This window comes from Apiospora aurea (assembly GCF_038362705.1).
Source record: "Apiospora aurea strain CBS 24483 chromosome Unknown utg000002l_segment0_segment0, whole genome shotgun sequence".
Classification (NCBI taxonomy): Eukaryota; Fungi; Ascomycota; class Sordariomycetes; order Amphisphaeriales; family Apiosporaceae; genus Apiospora; species Apiospora aurea.
In genome coordinates, this window is record NW_027117389.1 from 2,519,746 (window position 1) to 2,541,890 (window position 22,145).

Genomic DNA, 22,145 nt, shown 5'->3' on the forward strand with positions numbered 1-22,145 from the left:
ATTCCGAGACGATGACACATCTCTCCTCTATGTATCTCCGCTCACGTAGCAAGCAGACATACCACCGAACGTTTTGCTTTTTCTTCTTCTTCTCTTTGAAGCTTGTGTTCAACTCCATTCGCCAGCCCATGCTAAAGCGTGCCGCCTATTCTATCTCCGTCACGCCAGCCATCCAGCCGGTCGACTGCCTCGTCGTGTCCTGGCGCAGAACAAGGAAAAGGTCTATCTTTTGTTTTTGTTTTTTCAAGTTGAAAGCTTGGGAGAAACCTTTGTACTCTACAAACATTGTGCAACAAATCTCAACCCGAATCGATTCGTTATATTGAAAAAGCCATATGCCGTCAGGAGCGGAGTATCAGGCCCACGTCCTATTTCTCTTCGACCAGAGTAAGAATCGGGACGTCACCCAGCTTGGCTCGGCCAGCCAAGAAGCTGATTTCAATCAGGAATAGGTATCCCATCAGGCTTCCACCCAATTGGCTGACAAGCGATCCTGCGGCGGCGGCAGAACCTCCTGAATTGAAAGGTCAGCTGCGCACTCCAAGGGGTTGTTGTTGGTAGGTCTAGTTTTCTCATTCCCAAACACTACGCCGCGATCGTGGAAACCCGTCTGTACGCCTCGAGTCATGCGTGCTGCCTGACACTGCTATAACAGTCTGGTCTGCATCTCTAGTGGTTGCGGGTTCATGACCCAGCAAGCAAAAGGCAAGCACTTGCTTGGTGGAGGAGTTGGACTTGGAGGGGTGTTCTCGTAGGCGTGGGGAATTGTCCACATGGACATGCTTGCATATGCTTATCGTACACCCGGTTCTCCGGAATGATGATAAGGCTCGATCTCGATAAGACCATGGAGGGGTAAGCGCGACTTACCAGTAGCAATGATATCGTCGACTACCAGAACCTTTTGTCCGGGCTTGATAGCATCTACTTGCATCTGGAAGAAATCCTCGCCGTATTCTTTTATGTAAGACGCAGTCTTGCACTCGCCCGGCATCTTGCCCTTCTTGCGGACCGGCACGAAGGAGCAGTTGAGGCGCAGGGCCAACGGGGGGCCGAAGAGGAAACCGCGGGCATCGAGGCCGACGATGACATCGGGCAGGGAATCAAAGGAGTCACGGATCTGGAGCTCGAGGACCTGCAGAAGGGATTCGAAGATCTTGGGGTCCTGGAAGATGGGCAGGATGTCGATGAAGTTAACACCGGGGGTGGGCCAGTCGGGGAAGTAGCGCAGGGCGGCGATGACGCGCTTCTTGGTCTCTTCGCGGTCTGCCTGCGACGCGTCTATCGATTGACCGGCGAGTTCGGTGGCACCGGAGGAGGGGGCGGTGGGCTGTCGTCGCGGGGCATCGGGAACGGCTGAGGCGTTGCTGTCGGGTACGCTACCGGAGGGGACTGGAGCGCTCATGATGAAGGAAGAGAGAGGGAAAGGGGGGAGAAAGAGGAGAAGAGCCCGAAGGATATGAATGCCCAAGCCAATATCTGTAGCCTTGTTAGGAAATGAAAATTTTCGGGGGTGTGGCACGAAAAAGCCGCCGGGGGAGGGAAGCGCAGGCAGGCACACACGCATGCACGCACAGCCAAGGGTGTGGTAAGGTACGCGGTAGGGGGGAGGGGGGAGTAGAATCGGGAAGCCCAAGTGAGGCAGGTCACTTACATTGGTCGTTGCTAGAATCGAGAGGAGTGTCAACCTAGTAGCCGGGCTGGGTGAGTTGACGGTTACGGTATGGTATGGTAGCAGCAGGCTTGGATCTTGACGGGTGGAAGTAAGCAAGCAGCAGCAGCAGCAGCAGCAGCAGCAGCAGGACGCAAGCCAAGGCCAGGGTTTAGAAAAAGGGATTTGATGTGTATGCACGTATGTATGTACTTACTGGGAAGCCGGATGTAATGCAATCAACTACTGTACGTATAGTCGCAGTGTTTAATAATAACGGGCGCGTTTTAGAAAAGCAATAATTCCTGCGAAATATTCGAGCCCGGGAAGAATTTAGGGAAGTGATTTGCCTACTCAAAGTGCGGGAGGTGAGGGGCAGAGGCGCAATTGGCTTTGCTTAGGGTGTCAGGGTGTGTGGTGGGGAGGGGTATCAAAGTAGCAAAGTGGGATGGAGTGTGTGTTACGCGGACTGACCTTGACTTTGACGCTTGACTGCTTCTGCTCAGTCAGTCAGTCAGTCAGTCAGTCAGTCAGTCGTCGACTAATACAATTTTTTATTCTTGAGTATGGCACTACCTACCTACCTACCTACCTGGGTAGTGTGACTGGATGTCAGAGACACAAATATCCCCGTCTGTCAGCGAACCCCCCTCCAATGGCATTCCCGTATCAGACCGAGTGTTGTTCACAGATTGCTTGTGCGAGCGAGTGATAGCGTGTGATACTGGCCGGCCGGAGACTAGTCGCAAAGCTCACTTCCCTTCACACGAATCCTCTGGCCCATGACAAAGACAAGCGTGACAAGCGACACTTATCTCGATAGAGTCTCACCGTAACAGCGCCGGATATCTGGAGTTCCCTGTGTACCTAGGTAGGTTGGTAGGCTGGGGTCGGACTCATGTACTTACCTGCCTGCCTACATCTACATCCATCCATCTTACCACATGGGGTGTGGTTCAACCTCGAGCTGACTCCCACCTGTCAGGCACTGTTGTCGTCAACCGTTTCCTCGGCCATTCCATTGGGTTTTCCAAGGTTGTTCTCTGCCTAGGTACTACGTACAAACATAAGTGCTCCAAATGTAGGTACTCAACCTAGGGACCTTGTCCAGGCGAGCTTGGCTTGGGAAGATGGTCATGCTAGATACATGTACCTAATGCTGACTGGCCTGGCCTGTTCGACTTGGGATCAGGTAATCATCACGACAAATGGTGTACTCCGGTATCCCCTCAATGGCGGTAATACTTCCCTTCACCAAGCTTAAAGTACTGTACGGAGCAAGGAAAATTTAGCACGATCGATGGGCCGTTTTGAACGTTCCACCTTCTCCAGCGCGCTGATTGATTGGTCAAAATAGCCCTGTTCCGGTTTGCACGGCCCTGTTGATCTGTGGCTCTCCGTAGAGTACGGAAAACCAGGGGGGGGAAGCATTACCGCCATTGAGGGGATATCCCCGTGGGTAGCAGATGGCGGGCGGTGCAGGGGCAGAGAGGGTAGAGGGGGCAGAGGGGGCAGAGGGGGGCGGCCAAGGTAACCCCACCATCAGATTGAAGCCACGCCATGCCCAACGAGACCTAAACTGCTGCAAGCCATTCGCTCGTTCATCCAGGATTGTCTGTCGACACACTTCATACTACATATCGCCTGGAGGGCCGGTCGACGCCGGGCTTCTATCGTTGGTCCATGTCGTTCGGTAAATCACTGCAAAGAGGCGGTAAGTCGAATTCATCAGACGCTCCCTGAGGTGCTTCTAAAAGGCTTCCATACATACGACGGCAGACACAGGGAATGGGAAACATGTGCTACGCAACACGAGACAGCCTTCATCATATCTTTGCCCGTAAGCACGCAAGCAAGGCAAGGTGGTCGGAAGCAGTGCCGCGGCAGTTTGTCGGCAACTTGCTCCAGCATATGCTTCCTAGGAACCTACTGCCTAGGCTTCCCTTCCTGGTCCGGCTATATTGAGCGAATGACTCATCACCAACTACAAGACCGTCCGTACTGTAGAAAGTGTTTCCAAGACAGCCTGCGAGGGATGCATGTTCTAGGCTTCATCGGTCAGCAACAGCTGTCCCTGGCGCCGCGTCTGCGGCCCTGCTTCTGAATGGCAAAGCCGAGTTCTGAGGTCTACAGAGCTCCCGCCTGGGCTGTCGCTACAGTGCTGTGCTGTCTCCCCAGAACTGGAACTATACGAGCAGCTAAGATGCGTGATCCTTTCATCCCAGCGTTGACGAGATACGGTACGTAGATGCCCAATCTTGGTCTTTACGAGAAGTGGCCTTCGCCCGTCTGTCAGACAGACTTTTCACTTACCATCAAATGCACACGGCACGGTTAGTATGTAGCTGTGGGAGGAAGGCCTCTGCAGCCGGCTGCAGTATGGGGCTTATCTTATCAAGGCCGACCTGCCTAATCACCCCGCCATCGAGAGACATGGGGCATGGATGAGTGGATGGCATCTTGTTGCTTGTCCTGCTTGCGGATTCTCACGACACTACTACTCCGAGCTCCAACCAACATCCCGTACAGTAGGCACATACTTACATACATATCTCCACCCAACTCGATGCAGGCCCTGCAAGATTCCAGACACTCAGACACCCAGACACCCTCCTGCGCTCCCTTAATCTGGCTTGAAAAGGCCTTCGCCTTTTGATTTGACGCCCTACGTGGGGCTCAACACCTGCACTGCATGCGCTTAGAATGCAGCTTGCGCATCCGCTCCACCTCCTGCGCCCATGAGCCCACGAGCCTACGAGCCCACGAGGAGATTGGGAGAGGGAGCAGTAATGCTGTGGCAAAGGGGTGGTCGGAGAGGGGCCTAGGCAAGCCAAGCCATACCACCCCCAAAGAACTCACAAACGACACAGCGTTATCCGAGATTCTCGCTGCCCTTGGGATCGGTCGGTTTTGGCTGAAACCATCAACCGCAACACCCAACCCAACCCCAAGCCGACCCCACCACCAAAGTAGACCAGACTGACCTGACCTGACCTGACCTGACCTGCGACCAACAGAGCTCTGTGTCCATACACACAGCATCGCTCGTACATTGGTTGCGTGATCTTGGGAGCCGGCCTCACCTTGTCATTCGACAGATCACGACGCCAAATCACACATTGTTGGATTCGAAGGGGGTTCAGTTGCTCTCCCGGGGAAATGTCCCGTTCGTCCAACCAAAGAGACCCAACCCCGTCCTTGACTGTCCATGCCTGTATCTTCTACTAGACCATGACACATCTCGATGTTATTTTCCCCAGTTCAACCCGCCTCCCGGCATGTGTGAGACGCCACTCTGCTGCATTCTTCTTCCTCTGCACCGTAAGTAACGCCGACCGACAGATGGCAGTACGCGTGGCCTGGCTGCGTACCTGAACGGAACATCGCAACTCCGAGCACCCAAACGGACATCCGATACTGATGATAGCAACCAGAGTGGTGGGATGAGTGAGTATATCAGTTTGGCGCAAGTTTCAACTCTAAAAGATCCAGCTAACTTGCCCCGGAATCGAGCTTGCCGCAAGGTAGACCCCACTCTGTATTTCTCTTGCTACATGATATCCATAGTGTTCAATTGTAAATTGTTCGCGAGATGGATGGATCGGAGCGACTGGTGAGCTGTTGCTGCTGTCTAGTCGAATCATCCTCATGAAGCCACGCGCGAGTCAGGCGAAAGCACTCACCGCCATATACCAGGGCATGTCACTGCAGAAGTCTTGATGTAGGCATCGGCCTCGCCTGATCGGACCCGTTTCCTCTGCAGTACAAAAGCTCGGGCGAGCAAGCATTTTGCCCTTCGAAGTGATCATCGGTGAAATAACGTTTCTCTGCCTGGCACTGGTATGCCCATGTATGTATGCATTGAGACCAAACGAAACAGCATTTGGCAAGCACACCCTAGCGACCATGCACGAGGATTAGTAACATGACTGCATCGCATAGTCCGGCGCCAGTGTGGGATATGATATGTAGCGAAGGAGAGTGACATAGCTTCAAGCTGGGGAAGCAGCAGTTGCACAGCATGATAGACGCCACACAGCGCGCCCGTTGGGGTGGACGGCATGGCTATCTACACCTCCAATAGACCCCAGATTGGATGACTACTTACCCGCCGGTTGGGGTCGATATTGCCCACGCGTCTTGCGAGACGTGGATCGGTCTGTCAAGCTTTGGTGTTTCGGAAAATGCTCCCTTTCCCTTCGTGATACATCTTCTCCTCACCCGTGGCTCGGCTGAGAAGATATCTTCCATCCCTCCCTCGGTAAGAAGGGGAAGGATAAGTGCAAGATCGGTGCTTGTTGGTGGTGGTGGATGTATAGCCTCCAAGATTTGCCATGCATCTCCAGCCGTACCCCAAGTCAATTAATTCCCGAACATCCAATAGCCAGCTCCTGCTTAACATGGTGGACCACCACCATCCCATGCGGCAACCATCTTACATATATTGATGCGTATCTGCAGAAAGAAGAAAAAAACGGCCTCACTAGGGGCGGGACCATACACGAAAAACGACAAACACCAACAACATGATCGAGCGAGTCTCTTGTCATATCACGCCCGATGCGGCATTCTTTGAATATTCTGGCAATGGGTTATCTCCCCGGCGGCAATGAAGGCTGCAAAGCGGCAGGCTCTCTATATTAGAAAAAACAGGGATATCTTATGCAGTCTATAAACAACAGCTGAATCAGTCGAATCTGGAAGAAAAGGGGGTATCATCTCTAGTAAGTCCAACCACCTCGGACGTCTTGTGTGCATGCTGTGGGAAACAAAAACAGGTACAGTAACCAAAACAAAGACCAAATCAAGCAGCTCCGAAAAATAGCAACGCGAAAAAAAAAGAAAAAAAAGCCATGGAAAGAGGGTGGTGTTCCTTCCCCTCGTTGCACACCACCATAACCACCACCACACACATTATCATTATCACCCCGCAACCGGTGGACCGGTCGGTGGGAGAGCTAGAACGCCATAGACAAAACGGATGTTTCCCTCCCCCTTTTGTCCGCCAGCTCCCTCTCTTTTCGTCGGTGAGGAACTGTCCACACACGTCATTCGCACGTCGGCGGCTGTCTGCGCCAACCACATGTCACCTCCATTCCGAGCCGCGGAAAAGAAGGACTTGTCAGTTTTTCTTTTAACACACATCCCCGGAAACTGTTTCCCTTCAGGACTTTTCCATCCGTGTGGCCTTGGCCATTGCCTCTCAGTTCTCAATCAATCAACTGACCGCCATTCAATGAAAATGCAAGCGAATTATGGAAAACAGCATGTTCTGTAGCACATGCAGCATGACCGCGATGCTAGTAGGTAACAGCTCAGGCCAGACGGCGAGGTCAAGCTTCCCCTCGACGCTCGCATTGACGCCGAAGCACCAGCGGATCAGGGCCCGGAGCAAAAAGGCCGCGACAAGCTCGCACGCCCACGTGATGGTGGACGCGTAGAAGGTGAAGCCGAAGTTGTAGCCATCCTCGATCTCGTCCGGGTCGTCGAACGCGAAGTAAGGGTAGACGTCCTTGTTGGAGCCGAAGTGCAGGACGAGGATGCTGCCCAGGAAGGCCAGCATGCTAACGTTCTCGGCGATGAACCGGATGAAGACGTTGCGGATGCAGAGCTTCTGGTATGCGGCATAGGACTGCGACGTCAGCCCGAGGAACGTCATGATGCGGTGATACGTCATGCTCATGGTCAGGGGGACGAAGACGATGAGGGAGGTGGATGAGAGCGCCTGCAGCAGGATGAACTGCGATGGCGAGCGCAGGCGTGCGTACAAAGCTCGCACATACGTTTGGTAGGTCAATATGAAGTATCTGGCAAGCAAGCGGTCAGCAATTTCCAGAGAAACGAACAAGGAGACGAACGCCCCTCACTTACAGCTTGAATATCCAGCTCAAAGGGTAACTTCCGACCCGCTCTCCCTCGCTGACTCCCAGGATCCAGCCTGTCAGCGCGTCGAGTAAGTGCACCGTTATGACCCAACTATACACATAAACGACCGTCTCCAAGTTGTTGTGCGGTAAGGTCCGGAGGTATATCTCGGCATAGGCTTCTCCTATAAGATACGCCAGCAGCCCGACGAGAAGGGCGAGACAGAACCACACAAATCGTACGAAGCTCGCCGGTAGCCAGCGGCGGCGCAACATAGCCGATACACGACCTTGTTGCGACGGACGGGCGTGTAACACATTGTCTGGATCTACGTTGTAGTCATTCAGTCCCCTCCGTCGGCGGTGGCGGTCTTGATCAGCTGTGCTGTCACCCTCACTGGTCCACCAAGACGAGGTAAATATGCGCTGCGTCTCGGATAGCGAATTCCTGAGTCCGAGATGCCGCTCGTGTAGCATGAGGATGCAAAAAGCAATAGCTACCGGCATGGCCATGATGACGAAGGTCCACGAGATCCAAGCCGTGTTGTGGATGGTGAGGAATTTGAGCTCAGGCACCAAGTACACCGGAATCGGTGCGGCAAGACCCAACACCGCGATCAGGGTGATGGTCAAGGGAAAGCCCAGATTCGACGGCCACCAGTTTAAGCTATAGAGGTTGAAGACCTTGGTGATCCACATCAAGGCCGTTAGGTTGTAGAAGCCATAGTATACGATAAGGAAGAACCAGAAGTTGACCTGGACCCGGGCAGCTCCATGACCGGGGGCCCGGTGGTCGTCATAACCTGGATTCCGGTCCGGGTCGCCAGGCCGGAGAGGGTACTGCGGAAAGGGGATAGCGCACCAAGCCACAGCCTGCATACGCCTGTCAGCGTTTTGAGTTAGGGTTTACGGGATGATGTAGAAGGCCGTGTATATGTGCCTGGACTGCTACTCACCAAGGCTGCCGGCAAGATGACCAGGACTCCCCAGCGTGTCCACCATCTCTCCACGACCCTTCTCACCGCCGTCTGGCGTGGAGCGATGAATAGATCCTCCACGTTGCGCCGCATCCACCTGTAAGCCCTGTGTCCATAACCAGCCCCGTCATTGTCTTCGTAGTCTTCAATGTCGTCGTCGGGGGCTCTGTCGAGCTCGGAAGCAATCAACGCGCCATACCCGACGTGCACGCTGCCCCGTCCGCCGCCGTTGGACAGAAAACCCAGGGCCGAAGCGGAGTGTCGGCGCTGCTGGCTCCGCGGCACGGCGCGAAATCGGCCGAGGAGCGGCGATGCGTCCGAGGCGTGCTGGCGCGCCGCTTGTGAGGTTTCGTTGCCTGGTATGAAGGGAAAGAATTCGGGCATTCTCTTTCTTGGGTTGTAATGTGACGTCTCCTCCTCCTACTTCCTGGTGCTCCCTCACACTTGTCGCGCGCCTTTTTTCCCCCTCTTCCTTCTTTGTGTGCGTGTCCCTCTCTATTTTTTCTGCGTGCCCAAGTATGGAGCACAAGGGTTTCCCAACTTTGGGCTTTTGTGGTTACGCCGCAGGGGCCGTGTCTTTGTGGCTGTCGAGATAGGATTGGAAGCTGGGCGTGTTACATAGCTTCGGTTGCGTGCTCTTTTGTTGCTCGTGCACTCCAGACTCCAACGGCAGGGCCCACGAGAATCCGGCACTCGAGGCGCACTGGGCTGCTGGGCTGTTGGGCGGGGAGAGCGGTCAGTTCGGTTTCTTGGTCGCCTCGCCGTGGTCGTCCTTGGAGGGAGAGGATTTATCTTGCAAGGTATCGGTGAACCAAGCGGTCCCGTTGACTGGGGCTCGGGATGGACCGACGCTCCCAATGTTTAACTCGTGACAGCTCGCGACGACGCTACTGGGCGCAGCTGGGTTTAGTGCGGGAGACCCTGCAATCTACTCGGGTCTAGTGGCTGCAGGTCGCTGGAAGCTGGCAGGCTGGGCACTGGGCTTGTTTAAGACAGACGGCAGGTGGTAGGCAGGGTCTCCAGTGGGGGGCCCCTGTTGCTCAGTGTAGGTTACATATGGGGTTTCCTTTTGCGGTTGCCATGTCTTTGGCAAAGCCATTGGATAATATCCAACTAGGAGCATCTGTCTAGTGTACATAGTCAAAGCAACTACAAAGTTGACTTGCCGCCATTCGTGATACGGTGGCTAGGACAGTGATCCAGTGCTGGGTGTAGAGTTCATTAATAACGGACTACCTACTCGTAGCGTGGCTTGCATTACATTACATACACCCGTTCCCATTGGCATTGCACATAAACTAAGCAAGTAGATAGTCCCTCCATACCTAATGGCCTAGGAGCCTAGTGGCCTCAACCCCAGACCGCTGTATTCGAGTAAGTAAAAGAAACCACAGGAGGATTCAGTGTAAGGCCCATGGTATTTGGCAGTGCATCCGATTTCGATGCAGACAGGTACCGCAAATAGGTGGAAATTAAAATAGTGGTACAAAGTGTTGCTGGATTTCTGACCCAATAATAAGCCTTTTCAATAGAGCAAGGTCGCATTGGGAATTGGTGATATGATGTTGGTTCATTGTGAGGGTTCTTTCTAGTGATTGACATCACCCCCCAACTCCTCTTCCTCTTCCGAGTGGTCATTACTATCATTGTGGTGGTGTTTGGTGATGCGGCCTGGCTTTTCCAGGTCGCGCTCTTCGGGCGCAGCCTCCTCAATCTCATCAGCAAAGCCCACCCGCTTCGGGGAAGAAGATGGCTCCTTGGCCACTTCTTCCAGGACATCTCCGCTCCAGGGCTTGCATTCCTTGACCAGCTCGCCACAGCGCAGGCAAGTCATTCCTTCGCCTTCTTCTCGCTCTAACCGGGTAGCCAAGCAGACATAACAGTATATGCAGCCACACGGTATCGTCTCGTAGGGGTTTGTGATATCTGTCTGCGCCGACCCGACAACTCCGCTGGATGCTGCCGCAGCAAGGACCTCGTTCTCTGACGTAGCGCTATTCTGATCCTGATAGCATATGGCACACGTTCTTTCAGGCAGGAACGCGAATTCACCCTGCTTGCTGTTGCTTGCGTCGTCAGACCTGATGTGGACTATATCTTTGGTCTTCTTCCAGGCGCGAGAGAGCCACCGGCGCCAGCGGTTGATACCGACCAGTGGCAGCACAAAAAGTAGAAACTCTGTAAACGCGTGCCACACGAGCTGGCGGTTGAGATACTCGAATGAGACTTCTCGGCTGACTTGACTAGTCGGCGGTACTAGCCGTATCCGCAGGAGCCTGTCAAGAAGCGTCCGGTATCTCCCATGCAACAAGAAGACAAGGAATGAGACAAAGGCTGCCATCGAGTGCACAGTGGACAGTTTCGAGGTGATGGCGGACAGCCGCTGAACCCTTGGCGATGGTGCATCATAGCCATTGTCCTGGTCTAGTAGCCAATCCTCCCATTTGGTCCATCCGTACTTCCCCCAACGGTGATGAGCCCATAGAGAATTTTCTGCCATTTGCTTGGCGGTGCGAGGCTAGGCGAGTTACGTCGCGCATCCGTGTATTTGAGGTTTTGTAGAGCCGCCCCGTAAGTGGCATCGTGATCCCACAAAGTAAGTTTGAATAGTACCGCGCGAAGGCCCAGCAGTATCTCTGCCGACCAGTCGTCTTTTATATTTCCCCCGAGGTATTTGAGCGCATCGCCGACTTGTCCCCGGAGAAGGTCAACAAGCTCCTCGTCGAGGAGCTCGGCGTCGACCTGGCCGACACGAAAGGAGGGCCTCGTTCCCTCGCGTGAGGACAACAGCTCCCAAGCCGACAGCGTTGAGGACCCGAGTCGGTTTAAAGCGAAAGGGAGCTTGGCGGCGCGTGACCATGCTTGGGATTCGTCGCGTCGTGCGGTGAGGCGGGCCTGGTTCTCTCGTTCGCGGGCTTGTCGGCGCGCAGCCAGTCGCTGCTGCGCCTGCGCAAAGCTGCTGGAGGAGCTCATCGAAGCAGCATCGCCGGGCTGAAATGGTGGATGGTGATTCGTGCTATCCCGCGGGCATTGTTCTATGTGGGAAGAGGAGGCTTGGATGCGAAAGAGAGATGCCCCCTGCTTGTGCTGTTGTGTGAAGACAGTGCGTTGGCGGTGGTGACGCAAGGAGGTAAGGTTGGTCGGTCGGCCGGTCGGCAGTGGTCGTTGGCGTTGGCGTTGGCGTTGGCGTTGGGACCAGTCCAGTCGCGAATCAATCAATTGGCCGAGGTATGCAAGGACCTAAAGGAACCTCGGTGGCCCCGAATGGGGTACAAACTGACTGATCCCCGTTACGTGAGGCCCCTGCATTCGCTATGGCCCACCGCCTGTTGACATCGTATCTGGCTGGAGCTTACTTATATTAGATGCAATGTTCGACTGCTCTAGCTACCAGCCTTGTGATGTTCTATACGTTGATGTTTATTTTTATGAAGCAGACTGAATGATAACACTTCCGTAAACTTTTATACAAGACAGGCATTCCTTATGCAGTTTTGGAACGTCTCGCCATAGCCTGTTAAGCTTGAGCAGAAGGCAAACCCCATTTTCATGGCTACATATTTCTTTGGCTTCTATGCCCAGCTCAACAGGTCAGATTCTATTTGTCGTACGAGAATTTTGTAGCATCAAGGAGCTTTTTGAGGCTATACTGAAAGCAAAGAACATTGCATTGCTGTATAACCCGTCAGGTGCATGCATCTAACAGGGCTGGTCTCACCGCATCTCTCAAAAACCCAACGTGGCTGCGTATGTACGATTATGCTTCCTCGAAGCCTGCAACATCAGAGCAAGCTTGCACAAGCCCCTGTACTGGCTTTGATGCTCACACAGATTGAAGCCAGCATATGATGAGATAGGTTCGATTCCTATCAGCGCCAGTGGTATTCATTGTATGTATTCATCTCACACCACTTGATGAGAAGATCGAATGTATCTCCTTAGCCCGGCTGCCTTGATTGTGGCCAAGCTTGAATATACAGCAATTTGACAGTCTGACTTTCTATTCGGATTTCGCCCACCCGCTCATCGCCTCGTCATCCGTCTTACTCTATGGACTTTGCTGTCCGCCACCCCTGTACATGGCCTCAGCATCATCTTTATTGGCCATATAAAGGATGGGCTGCCTTGCAGTTCCCCGCATAGCAGAACGCTTGCTGGTGTCATCCTCTCTCCGCTGCTTTGGCGGCCGCCCACGTTGCTGCCAAACGTCAAGAGACGGCCAGCCCGCATCTCGAGTTCCAAGTACACTGCCTGCATAGCAAGTGTGTTCCTGACTTTCGAATCTCAAGAACTGCTTTGCAGGACAGATCCCGGCATATATCTACCCGTATGGGGCCTCCTTGGGGGTCGCTTTGGGTCATCTTACTTAGGTAAGCATCCCCATTTCCCCATTGCACCTACACTCCTCTATTCAAGAACCACCTCCAGCTCATAGCTATTCTCGAGAAACAAGCATTTCTTCTAGGCATTGGAAGCGCTTGGCTAGCCCTCGTATAGGATTGCCAAGTCGCCATGATCCGGAGCACAAAGACTGCGGCAAATCTCCAGAGCGAGGCTTCCACACCAAATAGCTCCGACCCAAGACCAAGTCCTCGAGGTTTCAGGCCGGCCGTCCGCGTATCGCTCGCTTGTGTGCAATGCCGTTCAAAGTGAGTAGACATACTCCTCTCAAGCAAACAAGAAAAAAGTGACATTAATCTTGGTGTTATAGGCATATGAAATGCGACGCCACATTGCCTTGTTGCAAGCGATGCTCCAATGAGGGAAAACCTGTAAGCTAAATGGCCGTTCGGGGAAGGCACATCATGACCACCTCAGAATTGTGGTGATACCGGATCTTCTTTTGAAATGACATGGCATCACTGATCTGGGCAATGGTATTTCCTGTGGTCAAGATGTCCGTTGCTGACTTTGGAGCCATCAGTGCTTTTACGCAAAATCTAGACGAGGTATCCGTGACCGGAAGAAAAGGAGTCTGATGCTGGATAGACCAGGCGCGATACCCACGATTAGAAGGATCGAACCTGAGGCTCAGATTCCCGCAGTCAACCCAGTATGTGATGTTGAAGACGGAAACTTGGTGGGCTGGGCTCCGTCAACACGCATCACTCCGGGGTCAGAGGCCCTTGGGAAAACTACGCCTCTCGATGCCTATTATACCTGTTTCCACGCTGCACACCCGTTCATACTACCAAAGAGGTTCCTTATGAACCAAGCCATAACGGATCCTAGCAGAATGGATTTCTTGTTGATGACAATCAACTACATCGGCTCCTTATATCTACCAGAGACCCGATCGGACGAGCTTGGAGATACGGCCTATGCTGCAGCTTGCGCTCCTCTCCCTATAACACCACAGTCGGTTCAAGGATTGCTCATCATGAGTCTTGCTGCCTTCGGAAATACATCATTTGCATACTATAAAGGGTGGCTTCATCGTGCGAACACAATGGCACAGGAGTTGGGGATGCACAAAAAGGCATTCGCCGCGGAAACCCCTGATCCGGTTGTTGCCGAAAGTTATCGTCGGACATATTGGGGCTTGTACGGGCTGTATGTTTGCTACAACCTCTTCGAAACTAAAATGCTATGCGATATCCCAGGCGATGTGGATTTGCCCTGTGAAGAATGGGAGTATGAGTCAGGGGTAAGTTTTCATTCTCATCCCTTCCCACCTGGGGGCGAGGTTGTAGCAGCAGCGATCCAGCATCCTCTTCGTCCAAACAGACGACGAATTGCATAAAGACTAACACAATCGGACTAGAACATACCTCACCCAGCAACCTTGGCCCAGTATGAGGTGCACAGTGCCCTCGGCACAGCCGAGTTCTCTTCAATGGCGTATTTGGTTGACCTGTGCCGCATCACAGCGACGTATGTACTCGGCTACCACGGTGCACCTGAAGACAAGAAAGAGCGTCTTTTCGAACGGGCAGACTCTCTTCTATGTGACTGGACTCTCAAGGTCCCAGCATGGAAGCTGGACCTGGTAAATTCGGAAGGCTCAGCCGACATTGTCTTGCAGCAGGCGTGGGGTTTAGCTCACAGGTCAGTCTTCTGTTATTATATATCATCACATTCATGCTGTCACTACAAGGCCTTAACAATCTAGCGTAGTGCCCGGTTAGTAGTCCGAGAAAGTGTCGCAAGGGGCAACCTCAGCCTCAAGGAGAGTTGCTCTCTCGGCCCAAGCGCCGGCCCTTCTATGGGCGCCCGGAAGGTCAAGTCCTTCGGATGGCAGGCAATCAACGCGGAGATCCAAGCTGCCGACCACATGCTCGCGCTCTTCCGCAAGCCTGTCGACCTCAAACATTTCTCGCCCTTGCTGGTGGCCGGGATTCGGCGCATGGCGCTGGTGTATCTCGACGCGTGCGTGTTACAGGGCCTCGGCACACCGGTCTATCGCGAGAAGCTCGGCATGCTGGCGCGGATAGTGTCGGTGCATGGCCAGATCTGGGAGGTCTCGCGGAGCTTCACCGAAGAGCTCCGAGACGTCGTGGCGGAGTACTTGTCGGCGCCCATGGATCCGTCTGAGCCTTCCCAAGATGGGATACAGCCACCAGTCTTTGCCACCGCCGCCGGTGATTCCAGGGGACAGAGTGGCGAGATTACTTTCCCCGACTTCAATCGATTGGGCACCGTGGATGCCTGGGTACATGTCAATGATCAAACGGTCGTTGCATATGAGTAGGTGCGACAAACGCCCAGTGACCGGTTCTCTGCTGCAAGCTTGTTTGACTATGACGGTTCACAGGAGGTGGCGGGTTTCAACTTGTATCTTCAAAGACAGAAACGTCTTTGATATCTCAAGATTTTCGTTGATGGCATACCGGGTAGTTCGTATATAAATCGAAATAGGGGTGCTCTGAGTGCATGATGTATACCAGCAATGTATGTACCTACTAGTATCTCTTCAGGAGCTTGTGATACGTTACAGGCAGCCCTCAGGAAAGACACCTTTGTGGCATACGAAAGTGTTTGACTGCCTTCAATCCTCGGAACAGTTTACTCTGATGGTGCCTTGTGGTGCACTCACTGTACGCGGTACTGGGATTTCGCGTTAGGCGTTAGGCGCTGGACCCCACCTAAGCTGTCATCCCCTGCTGGACCCCCGACGCTTTTCATAACCACCACCGTCCTCCTCTGCCCCGCCATTTGATGCGCCTAAAGAATGAGCTCAATCGTGGTGGTAAACAAAGCGACACCCTTCCTTTTGCGCTTTCAGTACTGGCACAAGTGCATAGCGTAGAACTCGCCCTTCCCGGCTCAGGTGCGCCGAGTCTTGATCTCTCTCGGCAGCATGAGTTTCTCTATCGAAGTCGCTGGCCAGGCCAGCCCTCTCAGTCTGGAGGAGCTGTGGCGCACCCTCCAGGCGGCAACATCGCAAGACTTTAGCCAACGCCAGTCTGCCGGCCAGCAGCTCACTTCCTGGGAAGTCCACGAGGACTACTACCCTGCCCTACAGGTGAGCTACAATGTTCGGGCCGAGACGGTTGTTGTGTGCCTTACTAACGTCCGCTGTTTCCCCTTCTCCAGATGGTCTTCCTCGAACGAACTCTTCCTCACGAGATACGACTACTGGCCATCATCCAGCTCAAGAATGGCATCGACAAATACTGGAGGCACCACACGCTCAAGAATGCTATACAGCCTGCCAAGAAGGACCTGATCCGATCCAAGCTATTCTCTGGTACGGTCGGCGAGCCTGACAAGCAGCTTGCGTTACACAACGCTCTTGTCACCGCCAAGATTATCCGCATCGACTACCCCCAAGCCTGGCCAGAGGCCCTGCCAAATCTGATTTCACTCCTTCGCCAAACAAAAGATGGGAACCAGGCCGAACTCGCGGGTGCTCTCCTGGTTCTGCTGCGCACCGTCAAGGAGCTTGGGACTGCCCGCTTGCGGAAGTCGCAAACGGCACTGCAGTCGGTCACCCCGGAGCTTGTCTTCGTCCTGGGAGAGATATACTCCAAAACCTCTGCGACGTGGATGTCAGCTGTCAGGACCGGAGGATTTCATGAAGAAGAAGCTAGTATAGCCATACATAACAGTCTGGTCGCCTTCAAGGCTCTGCGGAGACTGCTGATTGTTGGCTACGAATACCCTCATAGAGACGATACTGTCAAAGCAGCATGGGAATTGTCACGGGAACAATTTGGTCAGCTTACGGACCCCGAGACCCTGAAGAATGAACTGCCACAGCCCATAATGGACGTTGTCGGGAAACATCTCATGCAGTTTGCTAAACTTCATGTCGAGATGGCCAATGAGCATCCTGCTAGTTTTGCATCGTTGCCAAAGTCCTTTGATCTTGTGCAGTCATACTGGGGACTTGTGACTGCATTCGCTCAAGTCTTCAACACGTCCGAGGGTCTACGCCAGGGACCCAACTCGGCCATTGGTGCTGGCCACAAATCTAAAGTGGAAGGCCCATTGCTTGAAAGACTTGCGTTGAAGGGATTGCTTCTGGTTCGCTCGTGTATACGAATGGTTAATGTACCCCAGCAAACCTTCAAGTACCGCTCGCAGGAAACGAGAGAAGAGCAGGCGGCACTGATCCTCTCTGTGAAACAAGGGCTACTAACGGACGGGATGGTCATTGAGATAGCTCGCTTGATTATTTCAAGCCTTCTGATATTCCGGAAAGCCGATATCGAGGCTTGGGAAGAGGAGCCCGAGGAATGGGAGCAGCAAGAGGAGGCTCAAGGTGCAGCATGGGAGTGGGAAGTTCGCCCTTGTGCTGAACAACTACTGCTGCAGCTGCTCACTCACTATAAGCAACTGCTCATGCAGCCTTTGCTTGCCTATTTTGCAACGCTCGAGAACCCGCAACTCGATATTACGACCAAGGAAGCCGTCTACAACACAATAGGCTTGGCAGCAGCACATGTTGACAATCAGTTCAGCTTCGATGACCTCCTCCGAACAACAATTACAGCTGACGCCCAAAAGACAGGGCCTGACTGTAAGATACTCAGGCGACGTATCGGTATTCTCATTAGTCAATGGGTACCAGTTCGCGTAGCCCCTGAAAGTCGACCACTGATATACGAAATCTACGCTCACCTTCTTCGCGATGATGACCCTGAGAATAACGATCTTGTCGTCCGCATCACAGCCGCGAGACAGTTCAAATGGGTAGCCGACGACTTCGGTTTCAGTGGCGAGATGTTTCACCCTTATGCGGAACCCATTCTCGAACGGCTGATCCAGTTGCTCGGTGAAGTGGAAGTGGACGAGACAAAATTGGCCATATTAAATACGACAAAAGTCATCATAGAAAGGATGGAAACCCATGTCGCGCATTTTACCGACCAGATTATGTCAGCACTTCCTAGCATATGGGCCTCTGCTGGAGATCTTGGCTTCATGATGAAGCAGGCAGTTTTGACCATATTACAATCCCTGGTCATGTCTATGCAAAGCGAATCCCATCGTTATCACCACATCGTCATACCACTAATATCAGAAGCCGTCCAAGAGGGCAGTGACGTTTACGTCTATCTCATAGACGAGGCGCTTGAGCTTTGGCACAATGTTCTTCTTCAAAGTGCGCCCCCATTGCCACAAGAACTCGTTGGTCTTCTCACCCATGCCGTTAGGCATTTGGAAGCCCACACAGAACATCACATGATGATCCTTGCCGTTGTGCATTCCTATCTCTTATTAGCACCCGAGGCGGTGCTCGACAATCAACATAGACAGGGTCTGCTTAAAAGGCTTCGCCGCAACATACACCGCCAACAATCGTGAGCAAAGCGCGATGGCCACCAAACAAATCGAGACCTTGATTCGCTGCGCTCATGAGCTTGGCGGGGTCGATGGTCTGAAGCTCATCTGTCAGGATCTAGTTGAAACTGGATTCCTGAACTTTATGCTTGAGGGAATCCATGACGCATACGAGGCTCGCCAGACCTCGGGGCCGAAAAGAAGGCAACCTCGTGTGAGCAACCTGACGCTAACAGACTACTTCTCCATCTTCTCTCGCATAGCTCTGGCCGACCCTGCTATATTCACTGAGCTGGTAGCCTCTCTCGGTCCACTAGAGCAGGTCTGGCCCTGGCTAAGTGCAGAGTGGTTCTACAGCTTTGACTGCATGGCAGATACTCTGCGGCAGAAGCTGAACTTGCTTGCTTTGACTCGCATAGTTGAACTGGGACAACCCATACAGGAACTCCTGCTGGGACAGCTACAAGACTTCTTGACGATGTGGACTGGAGTTTTCGCTCAGGTTGTGGACGAAGAAAAACCAGGGGTAGATGCCACAGTCATGCCGGCTCCGGCTGAGGCAACAGAGTGGGACACGCCCAGAGATGTGCGAGAAAGGGCGCTCTTGGAGAGCGACCCGGTGAGAACTGTCGACTGTCTCGAATGTGTCAGAAACAGTCTGGACAGCTTGGTGCAGCGAGCTGGCGGTGGGGGCATTTTCCGAGAGAATTATCTAGTCAACGTTGATGCCGATGTCCTGAGCAGCTTCAGTCGCGCCACAGGGTTTGGTGCTTAGCTTCGGCTCGAAGACCACTGAAGCCGAACTCGACAACCTGTAGGTTAAGCCAAGGTCCCCTCAACTTCTTGGCCACTGTCCACGGCTCTTCGCAGTCCCCAACAACTCAACTTCATCCGGTGTCAGATACGGCCTCTCTGCCCGTGCACCCAGTCTTAGACACTCAAGGAGACAAGGTTGGCATGGATCATTGCTAGCCCATATAGGAGCAAATGAAAAAGGCCGGAATGAAGTTCCTTTCGTGACATATGCTCGAGTGTGGCACCATTAGAGACGGTTCTGCAGAGTGGCAGGCACTCGGGATGTCTCATCTTCGCGGCATGGATGATACAGTTTACATAGAAATTCTACCCTAATGGAAAGCCAGTATTACGCCAGTCGCAGAGTTCCACACGGGCGGTGGGAAGCTTGTAGGGTAAAGACCGACAAACTCGTGGTGCGACGCTGGGCCATATTCCGTGATAGTCGTCTCAAAAGTCTTCTCCAAGGAGCGCCGGAAACCATAACACCGCTCTGTGTCTGGAGGTGGCCAAATGCCAAAATCTGAGCTCTGCAAGAACTTCCGAAATGCCATAAAAGAGTCGCCAAGGGCTACATTGGCAGGGACCAACATAGTATAATACGTCTTGGCCATTCCGCCTCCCGGTTGTAGAGTATAGCGATGCACTATCAAAGCCAGGCGGCAAGGGGGTAGGTATGCATCGGGTTCCAGAGACAGTCTTTGAACCCCCTGAAATTGAACCTGCCAAAGGCCACCATGTGGCCAATCTGGGTAATCGTGATCATCTCCCATTCGAAGAACAGTATTCTTGACTGGATCGACAAACCTCTCCCAATCTGAATTCCAGTCGGAGTTGCGCCCTATGGACGTTGCTTGCCACCAAACTGAAGACGGAGAGCCTGATTCATGTGGAATTACATCCGTCAACCGCTCAACTACACCGTAGTTATGCAATTCCCTGACGAGGAGGGCTTCGTCAAGTGAGCTGGGCGATGATAGCATGGGATCTGTCTCCTTCCGATGAGGAGTATGAATTTCCCATTCCGGAACCCACGAAGGAAGGGAAATGCTCTTAGCAGCCCATGGCCGAGCCTCCAGCAAGAACCAGCGCAGAGCACCCCTATCCAGAATATAGCGAGCAGCCGCGATGTACACTTCTCTCGCTGACTTGCCGTAGTCTGGCACCTATCGGCCTCGGGCGTTAGTGTTGCTCTTGCAGGTAATATACAGAAGGCCTCAACTCTGCGATGAACAGCATACTCGACCTTGACTACATTGAAGTGGGAATAAGGCACGCTCGGAAGCTGCTTACCAGGAACTTCGAAACTTCCTCGTGGTCGGAGGCGAGCCCCACGAGGGAGAAAAACATGTCCCGCGGATCCGTCACATGGGCACCTGTGCGGGCTGTAACAAGCTTGTACATGTTCCGGTTATCCCCATGGAGGCCCTTACTGCGCACTTCGTGGAGGCCCTGGAGATGACGGCTCGGACCCGTCTTTGTGAGGAAAGGCTCGACGACGGCCATCAAGTCGTCCCAGCGCAGACGGAATTTGCCACACTGGATTCGCGGGTCTTTAGAGACGACAAGCTCTTGGAAGATCCAGCCGCGGCTGAACCACGGGTAGGAACAGAGGTCCGTTTCAACGGCGCGGCGAAGCTCTTTTTGAGCGGCTGTTTCATCGATCTCTTTGGTTTCCTCGGTCTCTCTGCGGTATAGCTCGTATGCCTTTTGCGGGGGTTCTACTTTCCCTGTCCTCTTCCTTTTCTTTTCTTCTACTACAACGGTACGTGTGCCAGCTCCGCCATCACCGCACGTGCGCTCAGGGTTGTACATATTCTCCATTTTCTCCCGTTTCTCCTTCATCGCCCGCTCGAAGACTAACGAGACCCCGGGGTTTGGAGAGCCAAGGTAGATGATAGTATGGGCGGCATAGTTGTAGATCTTCCGCATGATGCTGACTTGCTGGTTGCGCTCCAGGATGTTGGCCTGGTTGATACAAATGGCATCAACCCAGACGGTCATGACCTCGGACGTGTGACGGATATTCTTAAGCGCCGTGCTCAGGTTCGCTGTGATTTCTAGCTTGGTGGAACCGCCAGCCAGGATGATGGTGTCCGTGAGGGACGGGTCACCCCATACGTAAGATAGCGCCGTGTAGGAGTTGACGAGGTCCTCCTCGCAAGCACTTAGCGTGGTGAGGATCAGAGAGCCCATGAGAGGGATCTCCTCCGCCGGACCCGGGTAGAGCTCCAGTAGCCGGATGCCATCGGGCTTCAGGAGGTCCACGTAGATGGAATCGTGTGGGGAAACGGTCTCCATAACGGAGGCTAGCTGGCTCACTGGCGTGAGTAGAGGGCAGTCCTTGAGGGGTTGGATGTTGATACACGGAAAGATGAAGAAAATCGGTGGTGGTGCGAAACAGACATCATGATGTCCCTCATTTAATAGAATCCCGAGTTGTCCCGCCTTCGTCGTGTGACGGAGCTTGCATGTCTTTAGGCACCTATGTGCGCTCTCTCCATTCATGTTCAGCCAGGCCTCGATGATTGGCCATGAGGATCTGCTGCGCCTGTCCGCCAAGCCCATACGTCTTACTGCGGTTCGTCGAGTAGGGTAAGACCGGACTCTTTCTTTCTCTTTTAAGTAATATTTAAAAGTACCTAAAGATGAGTCCATGATGAGAGTCATTTTGCAGTCTCGAGATCGTGACGTTTAGCGACTCCTTATTCCCCACCCACCTTTTCATGGGCATCCCGATATTGGATCCGCACACCCGTATTCCACATGCCTGACCGTCATGCCTCATGCTGAGCACGATCTACCTGTCTTGCGAGTGACTGTCAATGTGTTCTCTATAATGGGTAACTGTGATACCAAGTTGGTAGTCTATGTTTCACCTCAGCTCCGGAGGTGACATACGCCTGGGGATCTTGCAGGTTCAAGGTCTCTAAGTCAATAATCGCGTCGGCATATTTACGGGATACGGAGTGCGCGCGGCGGCGCAACTTTGTCTCGAGATAACTGTCAATGCGATGTTGTCCACGGGTTATGATATCTCGGCTTTCGGAACGAGGATCAGTTGATCAACGTATGCCTAGTGCTTGGATGCTAACCGCTCAAGGCGTCCCTTGAGCCAGGTAGAACTCC

The 22,145-nt window shown here is 53.3% G+C and overlaps 6 protein-coding genes across 6 annotated transcripts; 2 read left to right on the forward strand and 4 right to left on the reverse strand.

Moving 5' to 3' along the window:
- Nucleotides 1-368: 368 nt before the first annotated feature.
- PG986_003164 (uncharacterized protein) lies at nt 369-1,405 on the reverse strand (the record flags this gene model as incomplete). The annotated part of the gene is made up of 2 exons (XM_066839386.1): nt 369-514; nt 871-1,405. The coding sequence occupies 2 exons, from the start codon at nt 1,403-1,405 to the stop codon at nt 369-371; spliced, it is 681 nt and encodes a 226-aa protein (XP_066704450.1).
- Nucleotides 1,406-6,884: 5,479 nt separating this feature from the next.
- On the reverse strand, nt 6,885-8,912 carry PG986_003165 (uncharacterized protein; the record flags this gene model as incomplete). The annotated part of the gene is made up of 3 exons (XM_066839387.1): nt 6,885-7,458; nt 7,523-8,388; nt 8,472-8,912. Coding segments are annotated over 3 exons (1,881 nt in total), but the record flags the coding sequence as incomplete, so codon positions are not given.
- A 1,168-nt stretch (nt 8,913-10,080) lies between these two features.
- PG986_003166 (Pex2/Pex12 amino terminal region) lies at nt 10,081-11,465 on the reverse strand (the record flags this gene model as incomplete). Its single annotated transcript, XM_066839388.1, has 2 exons — nt 10,081-10,950; nt 11,106-11,465. The coding sequence occupies 2 exons, from the start codon at nt 11,463-11,465 to the stop codon at nt 10,081-10,083; spliced, it is 1,230 nt and encodes a 409-aa protein (XP_066704452.1).
- Nucleotides 11,466-13,004: 1,539 nt separating this feature from the next.
- Nucleotides 13,005-15,183, forward strand: PG986_003167 (uncharacterized protein; the record flags this gene model as incomplete). The annotated part of the gene is made up of 5 exons (XM_066839389.1): nt 13,005-13,141; nt 13,204-13,264; nt 13,417-14,139; nt 14,257-14,540; nt 14,610-15,183. 5 exons carry the CDS (start codon nt 13,005-13,007, stop codon nt 15,181-15,183), a joined length of 1,779 nt encoding a protein of 592 aa, XP_066704453.1.
- A 609-nt stretch (nt 15,184-15,792) lies between these two features.
- Nucleotides 15,793-18,996, forward strand: PG986_003168 (uncharacterized protein; the record flags this gene model as incomplete). The annotated part of the gene is made up of 3 exons (XM_066839390.1): nt 15,793-15,957; nt 16,029-18,042; nt 18,194-18,996. 3 exons carry the CDS (start codon nt 15,793-15,795, stop codon nt 18,994-18,996), a joined length of 2,982 nt encoding a protein of 993 aa, XP_066704454.1.
- A 352-nt stretch (nt 18,997-19,348) lies between these two features.
- PG986_003169 (uncharacterized protein) lies at nt 19,349-21,317 on the reverse strand (the record flags this gene model as incomplete). Its single annotated transcript, XM_066839391.1, has 3 exons — nt 19,349-20,182; nt 20,310-20,699; nt 21,138-21,317. 3 exons carry the CDS (start codon nt 21,315-21,317, stop codon nt 19,349-19,351), a joined length of 1,404 nt encoding a protein of 467 aa, XP_066704455.1.
- Nucleotides 21,318-22,145: the final 828 nt, after the last annotated feature.